Source organism: Oncorhynchus mykiss, chromosome 19 (assembly GCF_013265735.2).
Source record: "Oncorhynchus mykiss isolate Arlee chromosome 19, USDA_OmykA_1.1, whole genome shotgun sequence".
Taxonomy (NCBI): Eukaryota; Metazoa; Chordata; class Actinopteri; order Salmoniformes; family Salmonidae; genus Oncorhynchus; species Oncorhynchus mykiss.
Window position 1 is genome coordinate 20097491 of NC_048583.1, and position 21499 is coordinate 20118989.

The 21499-nt window shown below is 43.0% G+C and overlaps 1 protein-coding gene across 3 annotated transcripts in view; it reads left to right on the plus strand.

Annotated features, from left to right (window-relative positions):
• Positions 1–21499, plus strand: part of LOC110498678 (F-box only protein 41-like) — a 113795-nt gene that overhangs the window by 17778 nt on the left and 74518 nt on the right. For all 3 annotated transcript variants that reach the window (XM_036954436.1, XM_036954437.1, XM_036954438.1), the window contains exons 2-3: positions 10407–11306; positions 13368–13597. In XM_036954436.1, the coding sequence (XP_036810331.1) occupies positions 10713–11306; positions 13368–13597 (824 nt within the window). In that variant the 5' untranslated portion in view covers positions 10407–10712. The remainder of the gene's footprint in view (positions 1–10406; positions 11307–13367; positions 13598–21499) is intronic.

A 21499-nucleotide genomic window follows, 5' to 3' on the forward strand; every position in this document is an offset into this window, starting at 1 on the left:
ACGATATAGGGAGTAATTCAGGATGTAACCAGTCTGAACGTTAATCGCTCAAAAACCTTGGCGGTAACCATTTTAATCGAAAAACTGTGTTGCTCTATTTCACCGGGACACTTATGGCATAATTGATCTGGCGTTAATCCTGTCTCATTTCTATTTTGCTTCCTTCTCGTCTGGAAGCCTGAATAGAAACGGACGGCAATAAAAAGGTTTGTGAGACCGTTACAGTTTGCCTGCCAGCCAGGGAAGGCTCTTTTAAACATTATATCTCTATTTTATAGGTTCCCTTCCATTTGTTTTGAAGGCCTAGTCCAGACTTAAAGAGCTGAGTTTAGGCACAGTAGGGTCATACAGGACATGCAGGGAAACAAAAAACTGAATGTCGTCAGTTAGAACAAAACAGTTTTCAATGCTGTGTGGACATGAGGATAAGTGATACAATAAAAAAGCATGAGCTGGCGCACACCCAGAAAAATTATTTTGTGTGGCGGTGCTGACTAACAGGGACTAAACTATAAAAATAGAGTTGCACACTCCATTTATAAACTCCCAGTAATTTATTGGGAAAATCACCAACATTACTGGGAGTTTATAAATGGAGTGTGCAACTCTTTTTATTTTTATAGTTTAGTCCCCGTTAGTCAGCACCGCCACACAAAATAATTTTTACAATAACATACAGTAATGTCTGATACAGTAAATATCACTGTAGATCGATGCTGCACTGTACTGCCTTGCACAAGACTGAACACAGTGGAAGCCCCAGGTGCTGTGAAGAGCCGTGTGTGTGTATGTGTGTGTGTGTGTGTGTGTGTGAGGAGATCCCCTCTCACAGTCATACAGTAGTTAGGGCTGTGGCGGTCTTGGAATTTTGGTAATTTGCCAGGCCATTGTACATGGTCATCGACAACCGTGTTTCCATAGTTTTTTTTAAGAAGCATATCCATTTGAAACTAGCCATTACACTTCGTTGTTATCTTGGTATTTTATTATTATTCAGGTTATTACTTACAAATAGAAATCAACAAATTAAGAAATGACAGTTTGGAGAGGATCTGTCACATTTTGGTATTGACACAACATCAACGGAGTCAAACTAAAGATATATGCCTACCTTGTCTGTTGGCTTTTCTGCATATAATTGTTTTTAATACAGATCCGATTTGACACAAAACCATTCAAATTAAGTCTGAAGGATTTTCTCTCACTTCTACCAAAACATTCGCACGACGTCACACACCCTGCTGTTGCCGTCATTCGATGGCATTTTCTTCAACAAGTGGACGCCGTAATGAAATAAATAATGTCATCTAAGCTACTGAGAGGCCTTTTACTAGATTAAATCATCACAGGAGCGTTCGATTCTTATTAAAGAGATGGAGTTCAGGCAGGCTACTTTAGGAAACTTTCTGAATGGACATATAGGCCTATAGAGAATCCGCAAACTCACGCACGCACACCTCAGTAAAAGCACCAGTCAATCAAAGCCAACAGCGTCGTCAGACACGGGCCTCCACCTTTTTTTTTAGGCTTTCCTGAAATTATGCTATAAGATATTTAACCAGGAAAGTATGAAGGGGACAGCTCTGCTATAGTATGAAGTTGACAATCATTCAAATAGAAACAAATACACGCAACATGTCCATAGCCTATTTATCTGCAACGCTGATGACCATTTTCAAGTACTGTGAGGAACTATTCTAATTTGTAAGGTGAAGAAAAAAACACTAAGAAGCCCAGTTGGGCACTTTCCCTACATTGCTCACATGGAGCGTGTAAATTATATAAAATAAACCAATACTTGTTTCTCACAAGTGTAGCAAGTTGTGAACTCTGCAAATAACATTTAAACTCAGAGAATGCAACTATAAATTACCCTAATTAATACATGCATTAGCAGAAATAAATGCAACCAAATTACAGGGATTAATGGTAAATTGTATGTTTTACGAACTGTAGTCTCCCACCTGGGCATTCATAACAGTGCATTGCGGGCTGACACTGTATACCCTATACTATTCTACTTTGCGGGGATAGGAGGGCAGCACGTATTTTATTTGTATTTTCTTCGCCTTGGGCAGCATATCGGCCTGGTACGGGCCTGATCAGCTTTGATTAGTCTAAAAATGAATTCTGTAACAAACTATACCATGCCAGGTAATGGCCAAACAATTGCTTATAATCATTAGTAAAAAACCCCTATTAGAAAAAGTTTGTCTACATGAAAATAGAGTTAATACAAAAAAAAAGAAAATGAATATAGCCCTATTTAATAAAAAAAAAAAAAATGGTTATTTGATTCATGACAATCATGACAATCTCTTCATCCATAATCGTCAATTAAGTCACAGCCCTAACAGTAGTATACCATTCAGCCAGACCTGGGCTCAAATAGTATTTGAAGTGCCAAGTGAGTTTGCACTTTTGGGACTGTTCCATTGATTCAGATGTACAAGGCAAACTCAATGTGCTTGGAAAAGGGATAGATATATCACCAACGGCAAAATGTCAACAAAACTGGAGACACCTGTTGAAGCGAAAGTATATGAAAGATATCAAATAGTCTTTGAACCCATGTGTGTGTGTATATGACTTTTGCATGTACTGTAGGCAGGCAGGTGGGGGATAGTGCAGGCAGTGAGTGGGCTACAGCTTGAGTGTGTTTATGCTTGACTGAGGTAAACGCTGCATCGACAAGATCTCCCTGTGGTGTCATTTAGAGATGAAGCTATCTGATGTGCTGTCTTCTGTCTCCTGTTCTGTTTGGAACTGGATGTGTACACAGTCAGTTATTGAGGAAAATGCTTTAGAGGGGCTATTTTTGTCGAGCAAAAGTGTGTGTGAGGATAAACTGTACCAGTGTGTTTGTGTGGGTGTGCGTGCGTGGCATGTGTGTATGTGCGCTACAGCAGTACATCCAAGTGAGTTCATACTGTGAGAGCAGGCCAGTGGGACGCCAATACATTCCAGTCAAAGGAAGTGACACGTGACTGACAAGCCACTTCACTTCCTTCCCGCCCAATTGGCCAATTACATCTCTCTGGATTGTGTCTTTTATCGTCTCTGACCACAGCCTTCCTGGTTTAATGAGCGGGTATACTCTGGCAGTGCTCTTCCCATTCTTTCTGATTTTCCACTCTTTTTCAAGAAGTGTGCCCTTGGGTGCTCCCTTTCATGGATTTAAAAGCATAGAAAATGGTGTGCATTGGAAGGTGGGAGTTTCCACTATTTTGCTTAAATCCATGCGAGAAAGTGCACACTACCTCAAATTGTTTTTTTTCTTCTTTCAAAAACAGTTTGATATTGATTTGCGCTTACCTGGCAGCAATGGAACTAATAGAATAGTCCCCAAAATGCAAACCCTGTTCAACTGGCAGTCCAGGTAAGCTTAGATGAACACTCAAAGTATTTGAAAGACGACAACCCCTTTTTGAATCGGGGACTGGTCTAGGGATCACTGGTGTGTGAGAACACTGAGCTGAGTAAGGATGTGTCTGTGCCAGGCTAGTATGTTTACTATCATGCCTGCTTGGCATGTTAATAGGCATTATAGACCTTCATGCTTAATCCCCCTCCACTGAATGCCTAAAAGCCTACTCTGCCTAATTCGCTGGGTCTCAGACCTGTAACGCACAGGATCAGTGTCTGGAAGACATGTCTATTGAATAGGGAGTCACGCTGATGGGATTTTTTTTTTGTCCAGCTCATCTAAAGCAGCACAAGCTAACATGCTAAACATAACGATAGCAATTTGTTCAAGGGGAAATAAACATGCCATCACGATGAGCTATTTTGCTAGGGTGAGGTTAGAGGTCAGCTGTGCTGCCCACAATATTTTCAGAGTCACGAATCATGAAGATTTGTCAGTGCTGTAATATGTGAGTTAAAGTTTAAAAGCGCTTCAGGGGGTTGTGTGGGGAGATCTCACCTCTATGGCAGCAGCACACTAATGTGCAAGCAGCTAATGTTGCTCTCTCCTATTAACAGATCCTCATAAGACTTTTTGTATTGTGGCTGAGAATTTTTTACATGTTTTTAACCATGTATTGAAATTAGGGATGACGGTAGTTTGCAGTGGCATTCATCCAAATGATAACAAGAAAGATGTGGCCAACACAATTAAAGGATTTGAAGTGTTCCAACATCTCTATTATAAGCTTAATAGATTTAGCATCAATTCTTAGGTTTGTTAAAAAAAATGCACTTGAGCTAAATGTGATTTTAACAGTGCTCTTGTAACCGGTGTGAAATGGCTAGCTAGTTAGCGAGGTGCGCGCTCAGAGACCTTGAAGTAGTTGCTTTGCAAGGGCCACCGCTTTTGTGGAGCGATGGGTAATGATGCTTCGTGGGAGGCAGTTGTTGCCCTGGTTCGAGCCCAGGTAGGGATGAGGAGAGGGACGGAAGCAACACTGTTTCACTCAATGATATGCAGTTTTGTCATGAGTCAGGGCAGTAATGTTAGGCCACCAGTCAATTCCACAATCAATATAGTCAGGTCTGACTTAGCTGAAACTCCAACCTGTCAGTCTCTCGCTGTTACTCTGTACAAGTACCCACTACCTTATACAGTATCTGACCTCAATGTCTCACATGCTGGACCTTTTTAGCCCAGCAGGCAATCTCTCTCTGCGCTGAAGCTAAATGTGCTTCACTAATTAGATCAGACGATACAGGGGACGCCACAATAGTTGCAGGAAAACCAACCAAATGCCAAGCAGAATTAATTGGATTCAATTAAGCGAGGGGCATCACTTTCATTACTTTTTTATCCCAATTTCGTGGTATCCAATTGGTAGTCGTTACAGTCTTGTCTCATCGCTGCAACTCCGTACGGACTCGGGAGAGGCGAAGGTCGAGAGCCATGCGTCCTCCGAAACACAACCCAACCAAGCCGCACTGCTTCTTGACACAATGCCCATCCAACCCGGAAGCCAGCCACACCAATGTGTCGGAGGAAACACCGTACACCTGGCGACCGTGTCTGCGTGCACTGCGCGCCACAGGAGTCGCTAGTGTGCGATGAGACAAGGATATCCGTACCGGCCAAACTCTCCCCTAACCCGGGCGACACTGGGCAAATTGTGCGCTGCAACATGGGACTCCCGGCTGCGACAGAACCTGGACTCGAACACAGAATCTCTAGCGGCACAGCTAGCACTGCGGTGCAGTGCCTTAGACCACTGCGCCACTCGGGAGGCCACTTTCAGGTTAATTGCCCTGACGACGGCGGGCTACGGCATTGTGATGTTCACCGCAGTGGCCCAGCTGCTCACGCTCTGCGTCCGAACTCTAATTGGCAGATGGTTGGGTGGACTCACTGGACTGTTAAATGCCATTAACATGGACCCTACTGTTGTAGCCTGCTGTTGTCACACTGACTGACTGATATTCAGAGCTAAATTCACTCATTTAAATAGGAGGGGGATCAGATTTGACCTGCTTGGTCAGATTTGTTTAGTTTTTTTACATTTCGGGGGCTGTGTTCATCAACACTCGCTGTCTGGAATAAGCCGGGCCCCAGCTCTGTTTGTTTTGTCTGGCCAAATCCTGTGGTCGTTGTCAACCGGACCTGGCTAGTTTTGGGAAGACTTTGACAGGCAGAATCCAGAATCAAAAGGCCTGCAAAGGGAAGGGAAGGGCAGATAGAAGAAGAAGAAGAAAAAAAAACGAGTAGAGTGAGGCGACCACAACGTGAGCAGAATTGTGAGGCTTTGACCGTGGCGCCAGGGGTAAGGAGGGTCCACTGTGCCAGACATGCAGCCTGGGTCAACCCTCTAGACTTCGTTGTTAGCGACTTAGCATGGTTGCCCTGAAGATGTAGCGAGCGAGGACGGTGGTAAACAGACTAATAGGCTCTATGTTTACCTCTCCACTCCCCGATGTCTATCCACTCGGAATGCACCGTACTAAGGGGGAGTGATAGAGCAAGAGAACGTGAGGGGCAGGGGAAGGGGGCAGAGAGAACCTTTTTTTTTAAAAAAATTTTTAAAAACATTTGAATATGTTTTTCAGTTGTTTTTTTCTTTTATTTTTTCTCCCTCTGCTCTCCACTGTCTGTTATAACGGGCAGTGTCCATCTGGTCTGTGTGTCTCTGGGGTCACTTAGCTGTTATAAAACCATTATCCATTGACGTTGATATGTATAGGAATAATTGAATTAGCCTTGTAGGCTATTAGTTGAATGGAGATGTATTGGATAAGGCTTGTCTAGTGAAACCGCTTTAACCAAGTCATATTCTGATCGTTCTAATCTATAATTGGGGATGATAGGATCGAAAGATGTCTATCGTTCTATATTTTATTGCTAACCAAATGGTAATAATTCAACTGATAAGACAATGCATTGAAGGGGAAGAGAAGGGCTTTCAGCAGCAATTTACATCCTCGGCAGTGTCTCGACCTTGTCACTGAAATGTCAGATGTTTCTAAAAATGAGCTCAGCCTGTCAGTTGTCCCCTCTAAAACTATGTTTGTCCTAAATGGCACCCTATTCGCTCTATAGTGCACTACTTTTGACCAGGACCTATAGGGTGCCATTTGGGACACAAAGCTGTGCTGCCTGTTCTTGTTTCCAGCATTGACTCTGCAGCACACTGCATCAGCAAACATCATACTCAAACAAGCACCCTTTGAGGGCTGAGATGTAGATGTGTTACTTAGGAAACCTGTGAATGGTCGGCTGGTCAATCTCTAAGGCATTCTTAGTCGATTACCAAACATTTATGTAAAAAAAACAAAAACAAAGCCTCGCATTCCTATTTTAAAAAAAAATTGTTTCATGTTTTTGCAGTGGATGCAGTTGATTCCGCAGCCCTGGCGCCAGGACGGCAAAGTGTTCCCATTTTGAACCATTTCATGTGTCTGAAGGTAGAACTCCGCCTACCCGGCATGACCAGAGAGCAAATCGAGTGCACCTATAGGCCTACAGCTGGCCAATCGGATAGCTCAGATCACCGAATCTGCAGTTTCCTTGAGCCATAGACTGTAAAAAGAAGCCTTGAACGCAAAGTAAAATGGATACTTTGAGATTACAAAACTTTTAAAACCATGACGGGAGAGACTTGAGGAATACAGCGAAGAGCTGCTGTTTGAGTAAGTTCATGTTGAAGTTGTTATTCAGCACTGTCAACACATTTATAAAACCATAAAATGCACATTTTCCCTAATTCCACTCACACTACAACCAGCTGCAATGAATGAGCAGGGTGCTGATAAGCTTGCATTATTATTATTGTTGTTATTATTATTATTATTATAGGCTTGTCTTTTTTTATATTGAGGAGTATTTCACTTTCTCTGGTCATTGGAGTAACAACATGAATTGGTGCAGGAAGCAGAAATAATGCAGTGCGACTTGAGTTCCGCCGTCAGCTGGAAGACCGTGTCCCCTTTTTCTCAGCGGAGGGAGGGAGAGAGGAGGAAGGGTGAGATGCAGCCTCACCGCTACTCCCCTCCCTGCCCTCAGACTGACCAACCGATGCTATTACCAGTGTCCAATCCCTACAATTAAAATGGAAAGAGAAGAACAACAATGCTAGGGCAATTCAAACATAGCCAATATGCAGTGATAATGTACTGGGCCTATAGCCGACTGCACAAAGCGGTTTTTAGTTGGTTAATGTTGCATAGGCTTACGTTTTTGTCCTGTGAAAAAATAAAATAATCTGTGCTGTAGATCTCAGCTTGCATTTCTACTCAAAGCGATCTTGACTCAAAGGTTGGTGACCACCGCTTTAGCTACATCTCAACTATACATAACTCAAATTGATTTTACCACAATGATTCAGTAGATCAGGGGTCTCCAACAGGTCGATCGCAAGCTACCAGTAGCTCGTAGCCCACCTATGAGTAGCTCGCTAAAGATTTCCCAAAGTACATGCAATTTTCACGTGTTCCATCTTAAACTGTCATAAACAGATCTCACAAGTATCAGACACTGCAAGCTCCCACCTATCTAGTCAACGCAACATTTGACATTATCCCACCCCAGGTTAGCCACTATTGGCTTAAAAAGCCAAACCTAACACTATCTGCCAATGAATTTCCAGCAATATTGCCCATTTTTGTCTGTGTGGTGCGGGCGTTTGTCTATCACTCCGTGTGTAGCCAGTAGTGATGAGTCGTTTGTTCACAAACTGCTCTTTTTGAACGGCTCTTTTTGGCGAATGTCAAATCCCATATGTGAAAGATGTTCATTTGACTCTCTGATTTGCGTACTTTTACTATTGTTGTTTGAGCTCCAGACATCTCATCTGCAGATAAACTATACAAATATTATCCGAAGATTGTTTCTGCACTGAGGAATTACCATCTAGTGAGAAGAGAGCCTCATTGTTTTAGGCTTTAAATTAGAGATTGACCATTTTTTTCATGGTTTTAGTTCACTTTCTAAGCATTACTGAACCAAGAGCCGTTTGAGAGCCAAATGATCCTGCTCACAGAAAAGACTCGTAATGCCCATCACTAGCGGTCGATGCGATGACTGTCTTGTGTGTTGACAGAAATACTTTTCTCAAAACCTTCTCAATTATGGGCAGAAAGATGAAATCAACTATCTTTCATCGAATCAGATGGCATATTCTTTACAAAACCATTTGATGTTGCCAATTATTTTAATGATTACTTCATTGGCAAAGTGGGCAAACTTAGGCAGGAAATGCCAACAACGAACAGTGAGAAATTGTATTCAGGCACAAAAAAAAACAAATAATGAAAGGAAAGCAGTACAAGTTTGGATTTTGTGAAGTTAGTGTGGGAGATGTGGGGAAATTATTGTTAACGATCAATAATGACAAACCTCCTGGCATTGACCACTTAGATGGAAAGCTACTGAGGATGGTGGCTGACTCTATAGCCACTCCTATCTGTCATATCTTTAATCTGAGCCTGGAGGAAAGTCTTTGTCCTCAGGCCTGGAGGGAAGCCAAAGTAATTCTGCTACCCAAGAGTGTTAAAGCGGCCTTTACTGGTTCTAACAGCAGACCTATAAACTTGCTGCCAGCTCTTAGCAAACTGTTGGGAAAAAATGTGTTTGACCAAATACAATGCTATTTCTCTGTAAACAAATTAATAACAGATGTTCAGCATGCTTATAGAGAAGGGCAGTCAACATGTACTGCACTGACACAAATGACATGATTGGTTGAAATAAATCGCTAATAAGAGGATTGTGGGAGCTGTACTATTAGATTTCAGTGCAGCCTTTGATATTATTGACCATAACCTGTTGTTGAAAAAACATACACTACCGTTCAAAAGTTTGGGGTCACTTAGAAATGTCCTTGTTTTTGAAAGAAAAGCAAAAAAAATGTGTCCATTAAAATAACATCAAATTGATCAGAAATACAGTGTAGACATTGTTAATGTTGTAAATGACTTGTAGCTGGAAACGGCAGATTTTTAATGGAATATCTACATCGGGGAACAGAGGCCCATTATCAGCAACCATCACTCTTGTGTTCCAATGGCATGTTGTGTTAGCTAATCCAAGTTGATCATTTTAAAAGGCTAATTGATCATCAGAAAACCCTTTTGCAATTATGTTAGCACAGCTGAAAACTGTTATGATTTAAAGAAGCAATAAAACTGGCCATCTTTAGACTAGTTAAGTATCTGGAGCATCAGCATTTGTGGGTTCGATTACAGGCTCAAAATGGCTAGAAGCAAAGCACTTCTGAAACTCGTCAGTCTATTCTTGTTCTGAGAGATCAAGGCTATTCCATGCAAGAAATTGCCAAGAAACTCAAGATCTCGTACAACGCTGTGAACTACTCCCTACACAGAACAGCGCAAACTGTCTCTAATCAGAATAGAAAGAGTGGGAGGCCCCGGTGCACAATGGAGCAAGAGGACAAGTACATTTGAGTGTTTAGTTTGAGAAACAGACGCCTCACTGGTAGTCCTCAACTGGTAGCTTCATTAAATAGTACCCGTAAAACACCAGTCTCAACGTCAACAGTGAAGAGGCGACTCCGGGATGCTGGCCTTCTAGGCAGAGTTGCAAAGAAAAAGCCATATCTCAGACTGGCCAATAAAAAGAAAAGATTAAGATGGGCAAAAGAACACAGACACTGGACAGGGGAACTCTGCCTAGAAGGCCAGCATCATGACCCTCCAGCATGACAATGCCACCAGCCATACTGCTCGTTCTGTGTGTGATTTCCTGCAAGACAGGAATGTCAGTGTTCTGCCATGGCCAGCAAAGAGCCCGGATCTCAATCCCATTGAGCACGTCTGGGATCTGCTGTTCCATTTCTGACTTGTCAAAACTATGGTTTGTTAACAAGAAATTTGTGGAGTGGTTTGAAAAACTTGTTTTAATGACTCCAACCTAAGTGTATGTAAACTTCCAACTTCACCTGTAAGAAATGCAAATAATGTCCTAAACTCTCTTTCGCTGTTTCTTTCAGGGCCTAAGGTTCATGGTGAGGCAGAAGTAACGGTGACGAGGAACAAATCTACAACCTAAGAAGATTCTGAATCTGCGGGTTTGTGTTTGTGTGTGTCAGACTGTCACTATGTGTGATGGCGTGAATGGCCTTTGGTCTAATTCTCGCCTCCCTCAGACATCCCTCTTCCTTCTCGCCCTCATCTAACTCTCACCACCACCATTTTTGTACCATGAGAGGACCCGCCCAGTACTCGGTGAGTAGTACGCCCGCGGCGTGTCTGCGCCGCTGTGCCGCGTGAGGGGCCCCCCGCCGGCCTTTCGCGGAATGGCTTCTTTGGACCTGCCCTACCGCTGTCCTCGTTGCGGGGAGCACAAACGCTTCCGGTCGCTGTCCTCCCTCCGCGCCCACCTGGAGTACAGCCATACCTACGAGACGCTCTACGTGCTCTCCAAGTCCAACAGCGTGTGTGACGCCGCTGCACTACTCCCCCTGGTGGCCGACGGAGACCTTCTCCTCGCTCCTTCTGCCCCCGGCGGCAACCGCAGCAACAACAACGACCCCTTCGACGGACTTCAACTCCGGTCTTCCGCCTTCAGGGACTTCAAGGAGCGTCGCTTCCCGTGCCGCGAGCTTCCCTGTCCCGACGACCTCGGCGGTTTGTCCACAACGTCCAACGCCGCGGCTCTCTACATCCCCAATGTAGAGTTCCCCCTGGGGGAGATCTTTGTGAAGAAAGCCATGAGTGCAGCCGGTGACCATCACGGTTCCCACAGCAACCAAAGCACGGCCGTGGCGGTGGCGGCGAATGTGGCGGCGAGCGCAGTGGAGGCGGCCTATGAGGAGGGTCTGGCCAGGCTGAAGGCAAGGGCCTTTGAGCGTCTGGAGCTGGACGAGAGGCTGGAGAAACTCTCAGAGGAGGTAATGGTAATCATCTACGTTTATTTATTTCAGTTTTGCCCTAACCTCTCCTTGAGTACCCCGAGCTAATTCCACTTATTCAATGTATAATATATACCAGTACTACCACACCTAATTCATTTGGTGAATTTATCACCAAGCCCACTAAGCTCATTAATTGAATCAGGCTTGTTCTAGAATGCTAATATGTGGAATACTAATATGAGAATACTCAAGAAGAGGTTTGGGAAACATTTAATTAACATTTAATTTCTTCCCATCACTACCCTTCTTTGGAAGAGAAAAGTAAAAATATATATATATATATTTATTGGTATTTTCTCCCCTTTTTTCAGAATATTTTTTTCTTCTGTATTTTACATACAGTGCCTTGCGAAAGTATTCGGCCCCCTTGAACTTTGCGACCTTTTGCCACATTTCAGGCTTCAAACATAAAGATATAAAACTGTATTTTTTTGTGAAGAATCAACAACAAGTGGGACACAATCATGAAGTGGAACGACATTTATTGGATATTTCAAACTTTTTTAACAAATCAAAAACTGAATAATTGGGCGTGCAAAATTATTCAGCCCCTTTACTTTCAATGAAGCAAACTCTCTCCAGAAGTTCAGTGAGGATCTCTGAATGATCCAATGTTGACCTAAATGACTAATGATGATAAATACAATCCACCTGTGTGTAATCAAGTCTCCGTATAAATGCACCTGCACTGTGATAGTCTCAGAGGTCCGTTAAAAGCGCAGAGAGCATCATGAAGAACAAGGAACACACCAGGCAGGTCTTAGATACTGTTGTGAAGAAGTTTAAAGCCGGATTTGGATACAAAAAGATTTCCCAAGCTTTAAACATCCCAAGGAGCACTGTGCAAGCGATAATATTGAAATGGAAGGAGTATCAGACCACTGAAATCTACCAAGACCTGGCCGTCCCTCTAAACTTTCAGCTCATACAAGGAGAAGACTGATCAGAGATGCAGCCAAGAGGCCCATGATCACTCTGGATGAACTGCAGAGATCTACAGCTGAGGTGGGAGACTCTGTCCATAGGACAACAATCAGTCGTATATTGCACAAATTTGGCCTTTATGGAAGAGTGGCAAGAAGAAAGCCATTTCTTAAAGATATCCATAAAAAGTGTTGTTTAAAGTTTGCCACAAGCCACCTGGGAGACACACCAAACATGTGGAAGAAGGTGCTCTGGTCAGATGAAACCAAAATTGAACTTTTTGGCAACAATGCAAAACGTTATGTTTGGCGTAAAAGCAACACAACTGAACACACCATCCCCACTGTCAAACATGGTGGTGGCAGCATCATGGTTTGGGCCTGCTTTTCTTCAGCAGGGACAGGGAAGATGGTTAAAATTGATGGGAAGATGGATGGCGTCAAATACAGGACCATTCTGGAAGAAAACCTGATGGAGTCTGCAAAAGACCTGAGACTGGGACGGAGATTTGTCTTCCAACAAGACAATGATCCAAAACATAAAGCAAAATCTACAATGGAATGGTTCAAAAATAAACATATCCAGGTGTTAGAATGGCCAAGTCAAAGTCCAGACCTGAATCCAATCGAGAATCTGTGGAAAGAACTGAAAACTGCTGTTCACAAATGCTCTCCATCCAACCTCACTGAGCTCGAGCTGTTTTGCAAGGAGGAATGGGAAAAAATGTCAGTCTCTCGATGTGCAAAACTGATAGAGACATACCCCAAGCGACTTACAGCTGTAATCGCAGCAAAAGGTGGCGCTACAAAGTATTAACTTAAGGGGGCTGAATAATTTTGCACGCCCAATTTTTCAGTTTTTGATTTGTTAAAGAAGTTTGAAATATCCAATAAATGTCGTTCCACTTCATGATTGTGTCCCACTTGTTGTTGATTCTTCACAAAAAATACAGTTTTATATCTTTATGTTTGAAGCCTGAAATGTGGCAAAAGGTCGCAAAGTTCAAGGGGGCCGAATACTTTCGCAAGGCACTGTATGTACCAACAAACTCAAATAAAAAGTATTTCCCATCACCACCACTGGACTGGAACCAAAATCCCTCCTCCATTGCAGGTGGAGCAGAAGATAGCTGCACGTGTGGGCCGGCTGCAGACAGAGCTGGAGAGGAAGAGCGGCGAGCTGGAGCGGGCCAAGCACGAGAGCGAGCGGCTGGGCCAGGAGAAACAGGACCTGGAGGACAAGGCATCGGAGCTCTCCCGCCAGGTGGATGTTTCGGTGGAGATGCTGGCCAACCTCAAGCAGGACCTGGTCAGCAAGGAGGAGGAGCTCACCCACAAACAACAGTGAGTCAGACAATATGGCGGTTTACCTTTACTGTGTAGGCCTTGTGTAGCTGTACTGTTGCTACCAGTAGGATAGGGGTGTGCCAATCTGGCCATACTTGTAATCGTATCCGTAAATTGGCAGTTGATAGTTGGATCAGATGATACTCGTGATTGTGAAAAACAAAATAGTTTTTATATGCCTAAGTAGATGTTGGCAAAATACCTAATCTCCCTGCAGGTTTATAGACCAAAAAGGCTCGTGTGTGTGTGTGTGTGTGTTGTAGTGGAAATTTCCTGTATTACCAAATCATGAGAGCAAACCACACACAAGTCAGAGTTATCATAAAGTCCATCTTTAATTAAATGAGCTCCATCACAACCCTGTGACTCTCAGATTAATTCAGTGTCTATAAATGAATTCTCTGAGAGTGCTTACACATTGCAACTGAGATCCTTTATAGCAAAGACACACATAGCCAGACAGCATTGGCTGTAAATTATCGTTCAGCTTTGTCTCCTAAACTATGTTCTTATCTCGCTCTTGGTACCATTCAGGACCAAAAACTAGCATATATCAAATACACCCTCCTGGACAAGATCACAGTGACTGGCACACAGACATTGTGGAGCCAAGACATTATTGGTTCCCCCTCAATCATCCCTTCACATGGTTTAAAAGATATGTTTACATATGAAGACAAGCTTGACTTCTCCCCTCTCTGCGGCCCAAGTAACTGAACCCAGGACAGAGAAAGGATAACTGCAAATGGCCACCACTATAGTATAACAAGATACATTCTAAATGAGAAGTAACTCACAAGCATATAATGAAAATAAAACATCTTATCTATGTTACCCAACTATTCTGATTAATCCCCAACAGTGTGTGTGTGTGTCCCTCAACTTGCAGCAGGCCGGGCAGAAAAGTTTGCTGTTACTCAGTCAGAATGTGCATGGGCGGTTCATATTTTCTCCCTACTCTCGGCCTGCTTGTTAGATATTATGCTTGCTAGCTGGCAAACATCCTCACCATTTGATTTATCATAGTAGTAGGCAAACAGGAGGCAGCAGCGATCTAAAAGTTCAGACCGAAAACAACATGCAAGTGAAGCGTGTGGACAGAGAAATACAAGCTTCACTCTAATGAATCAGTGCAGCAGGATCAACGTACAGCCCCGCCTTTCTGTTTACAGACAGGATAACTAGCCAGTTGAGTTATTTTAGACCACGTAGCACCGTGCACTTGACTGAAAGTTGCGCGCTGCCACCCAGATTTTTTTTTAAATAAAAAAATACTTTGATCATAGGAAAATTGCCTATATCTTTTAAGATGCTTGTTTTCTCCGACTACTCGGCACACCCCTACGGGCTTACCCACAAACAGTGAGTCTGATGATAGAGGCCTACTCTAAACCTTTCATGGATATACCTACAGTAGCTCTTTACTGTTGCAAGTGAGTCAGACCACATACTGTACAGGTTTAGCTTTACGGTGTATTCTTAGTGGCTGTGATATCCACGTGTGAGTTTGTGTTTATCTGGACCCTTGTGGATAAGTGAGCCAATATTCAGAAGCTGTTGCTAGTGCCACATACCGAGAAGGTTTGGACCCTGGTTTTCCTGCCAAACTGACTTTCATTTTGTGATGTTTGTGTCCATAACTCCATGTGTGAATGTGTGTTTGCCTGGACCCTTGTGGATAACTCACATCTGATGATGGCTGCTGGGTGCTTTGGTCTCTCTGCCCATTCACACAGTTGTCCACAGCTGTGTCAGTTTTACTGATGCATGGCTGAACTCTGAGGGTAAACCGAACAGTGACCCCGACATGGATGGTATGACGCTCTCTCTTACCCTCCTTTCTCTTTCTCTTTCTCTTTCCCTCTCCATCTCTTTCTCTTACCCTCCTCTCTCTCTCTCTCTCTCTCTCTCTCTCTCTCTCTCTCTCTCTCTCTCTCTCTCCCCCCTCTGGCTCTCTCTGTCCGTCAACACACTCTCTTACCCTCCTCTCTCTCTCTCTCTCTCTTTCTTTCTCTCTCTCCCTATCTCTCCCTCTCTCTCTCTCTCTCCCCCTCTGGCTCTCTCTGTCCCCGTCCACACACGCTCTCTCTTACCCTCCTCTCTTTCTCTTTCTCTCTCCCTCTCTCTCCCTCTCTCTCTCTCTCCCCCTCTGGCTCTCTCTGTCCGTCCACACACGCTCTCTCTTACCCTCTCCCCCCCCCCCCCCTCTGGCTCTCTCTGTCCGTCCACACGCGCTCTCTCTCTTTTGATGGTGTGATTCTCTGTGGACGTCCAGTCCTCCAGATGTGGCCTTGCTGCCATCTCCATAACTCTGTGCCTGAAGCGTGCCTATTGACTGATGTCTCCATGTCACTGAGTGCCTCAGCATGCTCATTGGCCAGTCAGGCAGAAGGGTGGCTTGGACAGCAACATCTGGCCAATAGGAGACCAGTATCACATAGGCTCAAACCACCTGGCCTACTGTGTTTGGGGCAGCTTCAACAAGGCATAGTCATTACACTTAATTCAGTCAGGGGGTGAATGGGGAATATGAGAATAGCTGGCACACTTTATTGTGGTGGTTCAGTTTAGGATTTGTTTGCGAGTAAGATTTTCTCACTTAGATGGATTACATCCTCACTCATCGGATGTTCTATAATGATTTATAGTTTATAAAACATACGAATGAGCTTGTTAAACTAAGATTTAAAGTGGGCTATTTTTGCAGACAGATATTGTCTCTTAAGTCGTCAGGAAGCAGATTGTGCAGTCAACCTTTCAACCTGTTCTTAATTAGGTTGGAACTATTTATCAAAGTACAGCTGCCTCTACTTTTAAACCCCCCCGGATGTCGTTTTTCATAGCGCCCTTTGTTTTATCACAGGAGACCGTTTTTATTACTCATCACTGTATTCTTTACCAAAAGGTTGGCTGTGCTTCTTTTGAAGTTACGTAGATCACATCATTACGCTCTTTTTGTTCACAAGCTTCCGACTTACCTAACTTCACTGTTAAGATTTACAATGACAAGTTAACCAAAGGTGTGAACGGGTTTGATAACTCTGGAGACTCCTTTGGTGTCTACAGAGAGTTAAGTAAGTCAGCCTTCACTTTTCTTGCTACACATTTGTTAGGTTCTTATTTTTCCCATATTCCAGCCGAATTGGTAGAATGCTCGTGCGCTTCGGTCAGTGCTTCCATGGCTTTATTAAACTCTGGTAGCTCTATATTACAGGGAGAAACTGGTCCGTTTGTCGCCATATCAATAGTTGTTATTCCCTAAACACTCCCGACCGTGTTCAGGGTATTTTAGATTTCTTCACTCCCGTCTATAATACTACACCTTTTTATTAAGTATTTTCTAAGATAGCACCACACACTTCCCCGGATTATAATTAATTGGTCACGGCACTTAATACTTTGTATTAGAACCGATACCATAGTGTCTGCGAATTTAAATCGAAATCAAATCAAATCAAATGTATTTATATAGCCCTTCGTACATCAGCTGATATCTCAAAGTGCTGTACAGAAACCCAGCCTAAAACCCCAAACAGCAAGCAATGCAGGTGTAGAAGCACGGTGGCTAGGAAAAACTCCCTAGAAAGGCCAAAACCTAGGAAGAAACCTAGAGAGGAACCAGGCTATGTGGGGTGGTCAGTCCTCTTCTGGCTGTGCCGGGTGGAGATTATAACAGAACATGGCCAAGATGTTCAAATGTTCATAAATGACCAGCATGGCCCAATAATAATAATAATAATAATAATAATAATAATAATAATAATAATAATAATAATAATAATAATAATTATTATTATTATTATTATTTATTACTGGAGAATACGGACAGGACTTTATGTCCATTTCCAGTGCTTCCTCAAATATCACTATTATTGATAACCCACCTCATCTCTCATCGCGCCCTCTCCCCATAGGGCATAAACCAACCTCTCTCCGTATTGATACTGCTACTACACGTAAATCAAACAGTGTTCGAATATCCTATCTTTTCTTTTTTTTTTTTTTAACTCACCATCTTCTAGAACTCTCGTCTTAAACCAAAAAGTCACTGCAACTGGGACTTTAGTCATTTTTCCAGATCTCGCAGGGGAATATCCTCACTAGGGACCTATCCTATATGGAACCTACCCATCACTAATATTAGATATAGGAACTAGCCTACCTTGTTCGTTGCCAGCTCTGCTCCATTGATCTGGATTCTATGGTTTGACTACAAATCGTGGTGAATCCTGCCGACAACGCCATCTGTTAGGTTCTTAGGTTCGGTCCTGTTAGGTTCTAGAGTAAATAACTCAAGGACGCTAGATAAGCTTTAATTAACCAAGTTTAATTCTTCCCAAAGGTTCTGTACAGCTGTAATTCAAACAACCCAATATTTCTCCCATCACAGATACATATATATATACATATCCCACCTAAGACACTCTTCCTTCTCTCCAATCCTTACATCTTATGGTTCTACAGGAAAAGCGTAACAGGATACTAAATCCGTATTACTCCCTTCAGGGGATCTCCTGACCTTAACCACTCCTTCACCTAATCCACAGATATCCATCTGTCTCCCCTATATCAACACATCACTCTCCTCTCCTCCATCAAACACATTCCAAAGCCTTCTGGCTTTCTACAGAGAACCCTTAACTTCTGACACTAAAGCCATTCTCTTCCACTCTTCCTATTCAAGGCTTCTTCTTCTCTATCATTTATTTAATATCTCAATGTTCAAAATGTCGAATTCAACAACATGTTTGGAATGATCTCCAAAATACATGTTGAATAGATACTTTAGTGTCCCTAGGGCAGTTCAGGCAGTTCTTATCATGAAGAATGTTTTTTGTTGATGGTTTTGGGTGTATTTATGTTTGTCCAATATGTGTTGCCTTGTATTTGATTTGTTTTATATTGTATTTGATTGTCGATGTATTTTTATGAAATTGTACATGCAAGGCTCCCTCGTAAGAGACACCGGTCTCAATGGTGACTCCCTGATTTAAATGAAGGTAAATGAAAAAGGATTGGTACTGTAAGTTTAGCTCAGCTAGCATTAGTGATGCATTGGACCGCTAATAGAAGAGGCACACAGAGCATCACTGCACAGTGTAGGATGTTAAAGCATAAAGCAACCCCTTCCTCTTTCTGTCTGTCCTTATCCTTACCACTCCCTCCCTCTCTCCTCTGACTCAGCAGTTAGTCTGCTTATCAGTGTAGGATGTTAAAGCAACCCCTTCCTCTTTCTGTCTGTCCTTATCCTTACCACTCCCTCCCTCTCTCCTCTGACTCAGCAGTTAGTCTGCTTATCAGTGTAGGATGTTAAAGCAACCCCTTCCTCTTTCTGTCTGTCCTTATCCTTACCACTTCCTCCTCTGACTCAGCAGTTAGTCTGCTTATCAGGGCTAGATAATATGTTGCCTGTCTGCGGACAGACGGATAGATAGATAGATACTGTCCAGAGCAAGGCCTGGGATGTCATCATGGCCACATTACTGCCATAGCACCAGACATACCAATAAGCACATGCACACAGTGTGCACACAGCTTTAATGTGGGGACCAAACAATTGATTCCCATTCAAAATCCTATTTTCCCGAAACCTAACCCCTAAGCCTAAAATAGGGTATTTTCGACTCATTTGCGTAAACATAAATCATTTCAGGGTTACGCAACTACAGTTTTGCCCCAGGACAAAAATGGAATGTGATATGTAGTTAAGCTAAGCCATCCCAGTAATTTCAATGTTTCATCACGGTTCTAATAATGTGTGTGTGTGTGTGTGTGTGTGTGTGTGTGTGTGCGTGCGCTAATAGACTCACAGATCGGAATTGAAAACCTAGGCATTTTTTTTCTCTTAAGATGCTCCCTGCCATAATTACTATTTACTTAATCATTTTTATATATATATGCGCTTCGCAACTCATTAAGCTAACTCATGGTGCCAGGAAATCAGGAAGAGGGATGTTCTTTTTATAACTCACTATGATCTTATCAAGTAAAGGCAGAAGATTGCCCAAGTCATTTGCATTGTAATGCCAGCGCTGGGCTTTGATTGGGTAAATGAAAGTAGTCCAATAATAGCCTGGGCCTTGTCAGTGTGAGCTGTGATGATTGGCTGTTCATGCAGTGTTTACACAGTTGATTGGATGGGAGAGTCATTAAACTCTTTTAGCTGTGATCTGACATGAAGGTCAAAAGACATGAGAGGGAAGCCACGGGGGATTTGTTGTAGTCGTAGATAGCAGGGCAACTAGGGGCTTATTCAGACTGAAGAGCGTTGAAACAATGTCATTTCAAATGACATTACATGTACATAAACATTTCTATTTACCTTAGCAATGGAATGTCCCATGCTGAGAGAGGGGATCGGGGACATAGTGACCTGCTGTTCCAGCTCTACGGGTTAAATGTTTCATGAATATCATCATAGCCTTTAGCCAGTAAACAGGCAAACAACTCAAGCAACTTTTCATCTAGCATATTACACTCTGGAATAATGCAACCATCAACAAGCATGGACAGACATTTGAAATGGTTGATTTTTGTTGTTGTTGTCTATACATTCATGAATTTGAGCTGCAAGACAACAGCCAGTGGTGGAGCTACTGCTAACATTTGCTTCATGAAAAAACTTGAGCATGGCAAAAGTGTACTTTTACCCTTCTCAGAGGAATGTAAAAGTACAGTAACGTTATCATACGATGTCACTCATATTACACAGAGCTAGCTAGCAAGCTAAACAAAATGTCTGCATCCTCCTCATACACTACTACCACTACTACTACTACTATTACCACTACTACTACAACTAGTACTACCACTACTACTACAACTACTACTGCTACTACTACTACCACTACTACTACTACTACCACTACTACTACTACCACTAACACTACTACTTCTACCACTACCACAACTACTACCACTACTACTACAACTACTACTACCACTACTGCTACTACTACTACCACTACAACTACAACTACTACTACCACTACTACTACTACCACTAACACTACTACTTCTACCACTACCACTACCACCACTACTACTACTACTACTACTGATAGAACAATGAGACAGATATTTCACCGGCTGTATAAATGGTGGTGACAGGAAGCCCAGTGGGAGCAAATGTGATTTGTCACATGCACTGAATACAATCTTACAGTGAAATGCTTACTTACAAGTCCTTAAACAACAATGCAATTTTAAGAAAAAGTAAGAAATTAAAGTAAGAAATGCTTAAAGAGCAGCAGTAAAATAACAATAGCTAGGCAATTTACAGGGGGTAACGGTGACAGAGTCAATGTGCGGGGACACTGGTTAATTGAGGTAATATGTACATGTAGGTAGAGTTATTAAAGTGACTATGCATAGATAATAACAGAGAGTAGCAGCAACGTAGAAGGGGGGATGCAAATGCAAATAGTCTGGGTAGCCATTTGATTAGATGTTCAGGAGTCTAATGGCTTGGGGGTAGAAGTTGTTTAAAAGCCTCTTGCACCTAGACGTGGTGCTCCAGTACCTCTTGCCGTGCGGTAGCAGAGAGAGCAGTCTATGACTAGGGTGGCTGGAGTCATTGACCATTTTTAGGGCCTTCCACTGACACAGCCTGGTATAGAGGTCCTGGATGGCAGGAAGCTTGGCCTCGGTGATGTACTGGACCGCACGCACTACACTCTGTAGTGCCTTGCGGTCGGAGGCCGAGCAGTTGCCATACCAGGCAGTGATGCAACCAGTCAGGATGCTCTCGATGTTGCAGCTGTAGAACCTTTTGAGGATCTGAGGACCCATGCCAAGTCTTTTCAGTCTCCTGAGGGGGAATAGGTTTTGTCGTGCCCTCTTCACGACTGTCTTGGTGTGCTTGGACCATGTTAGTTTGTTGGTGATGTGGACGCCAAG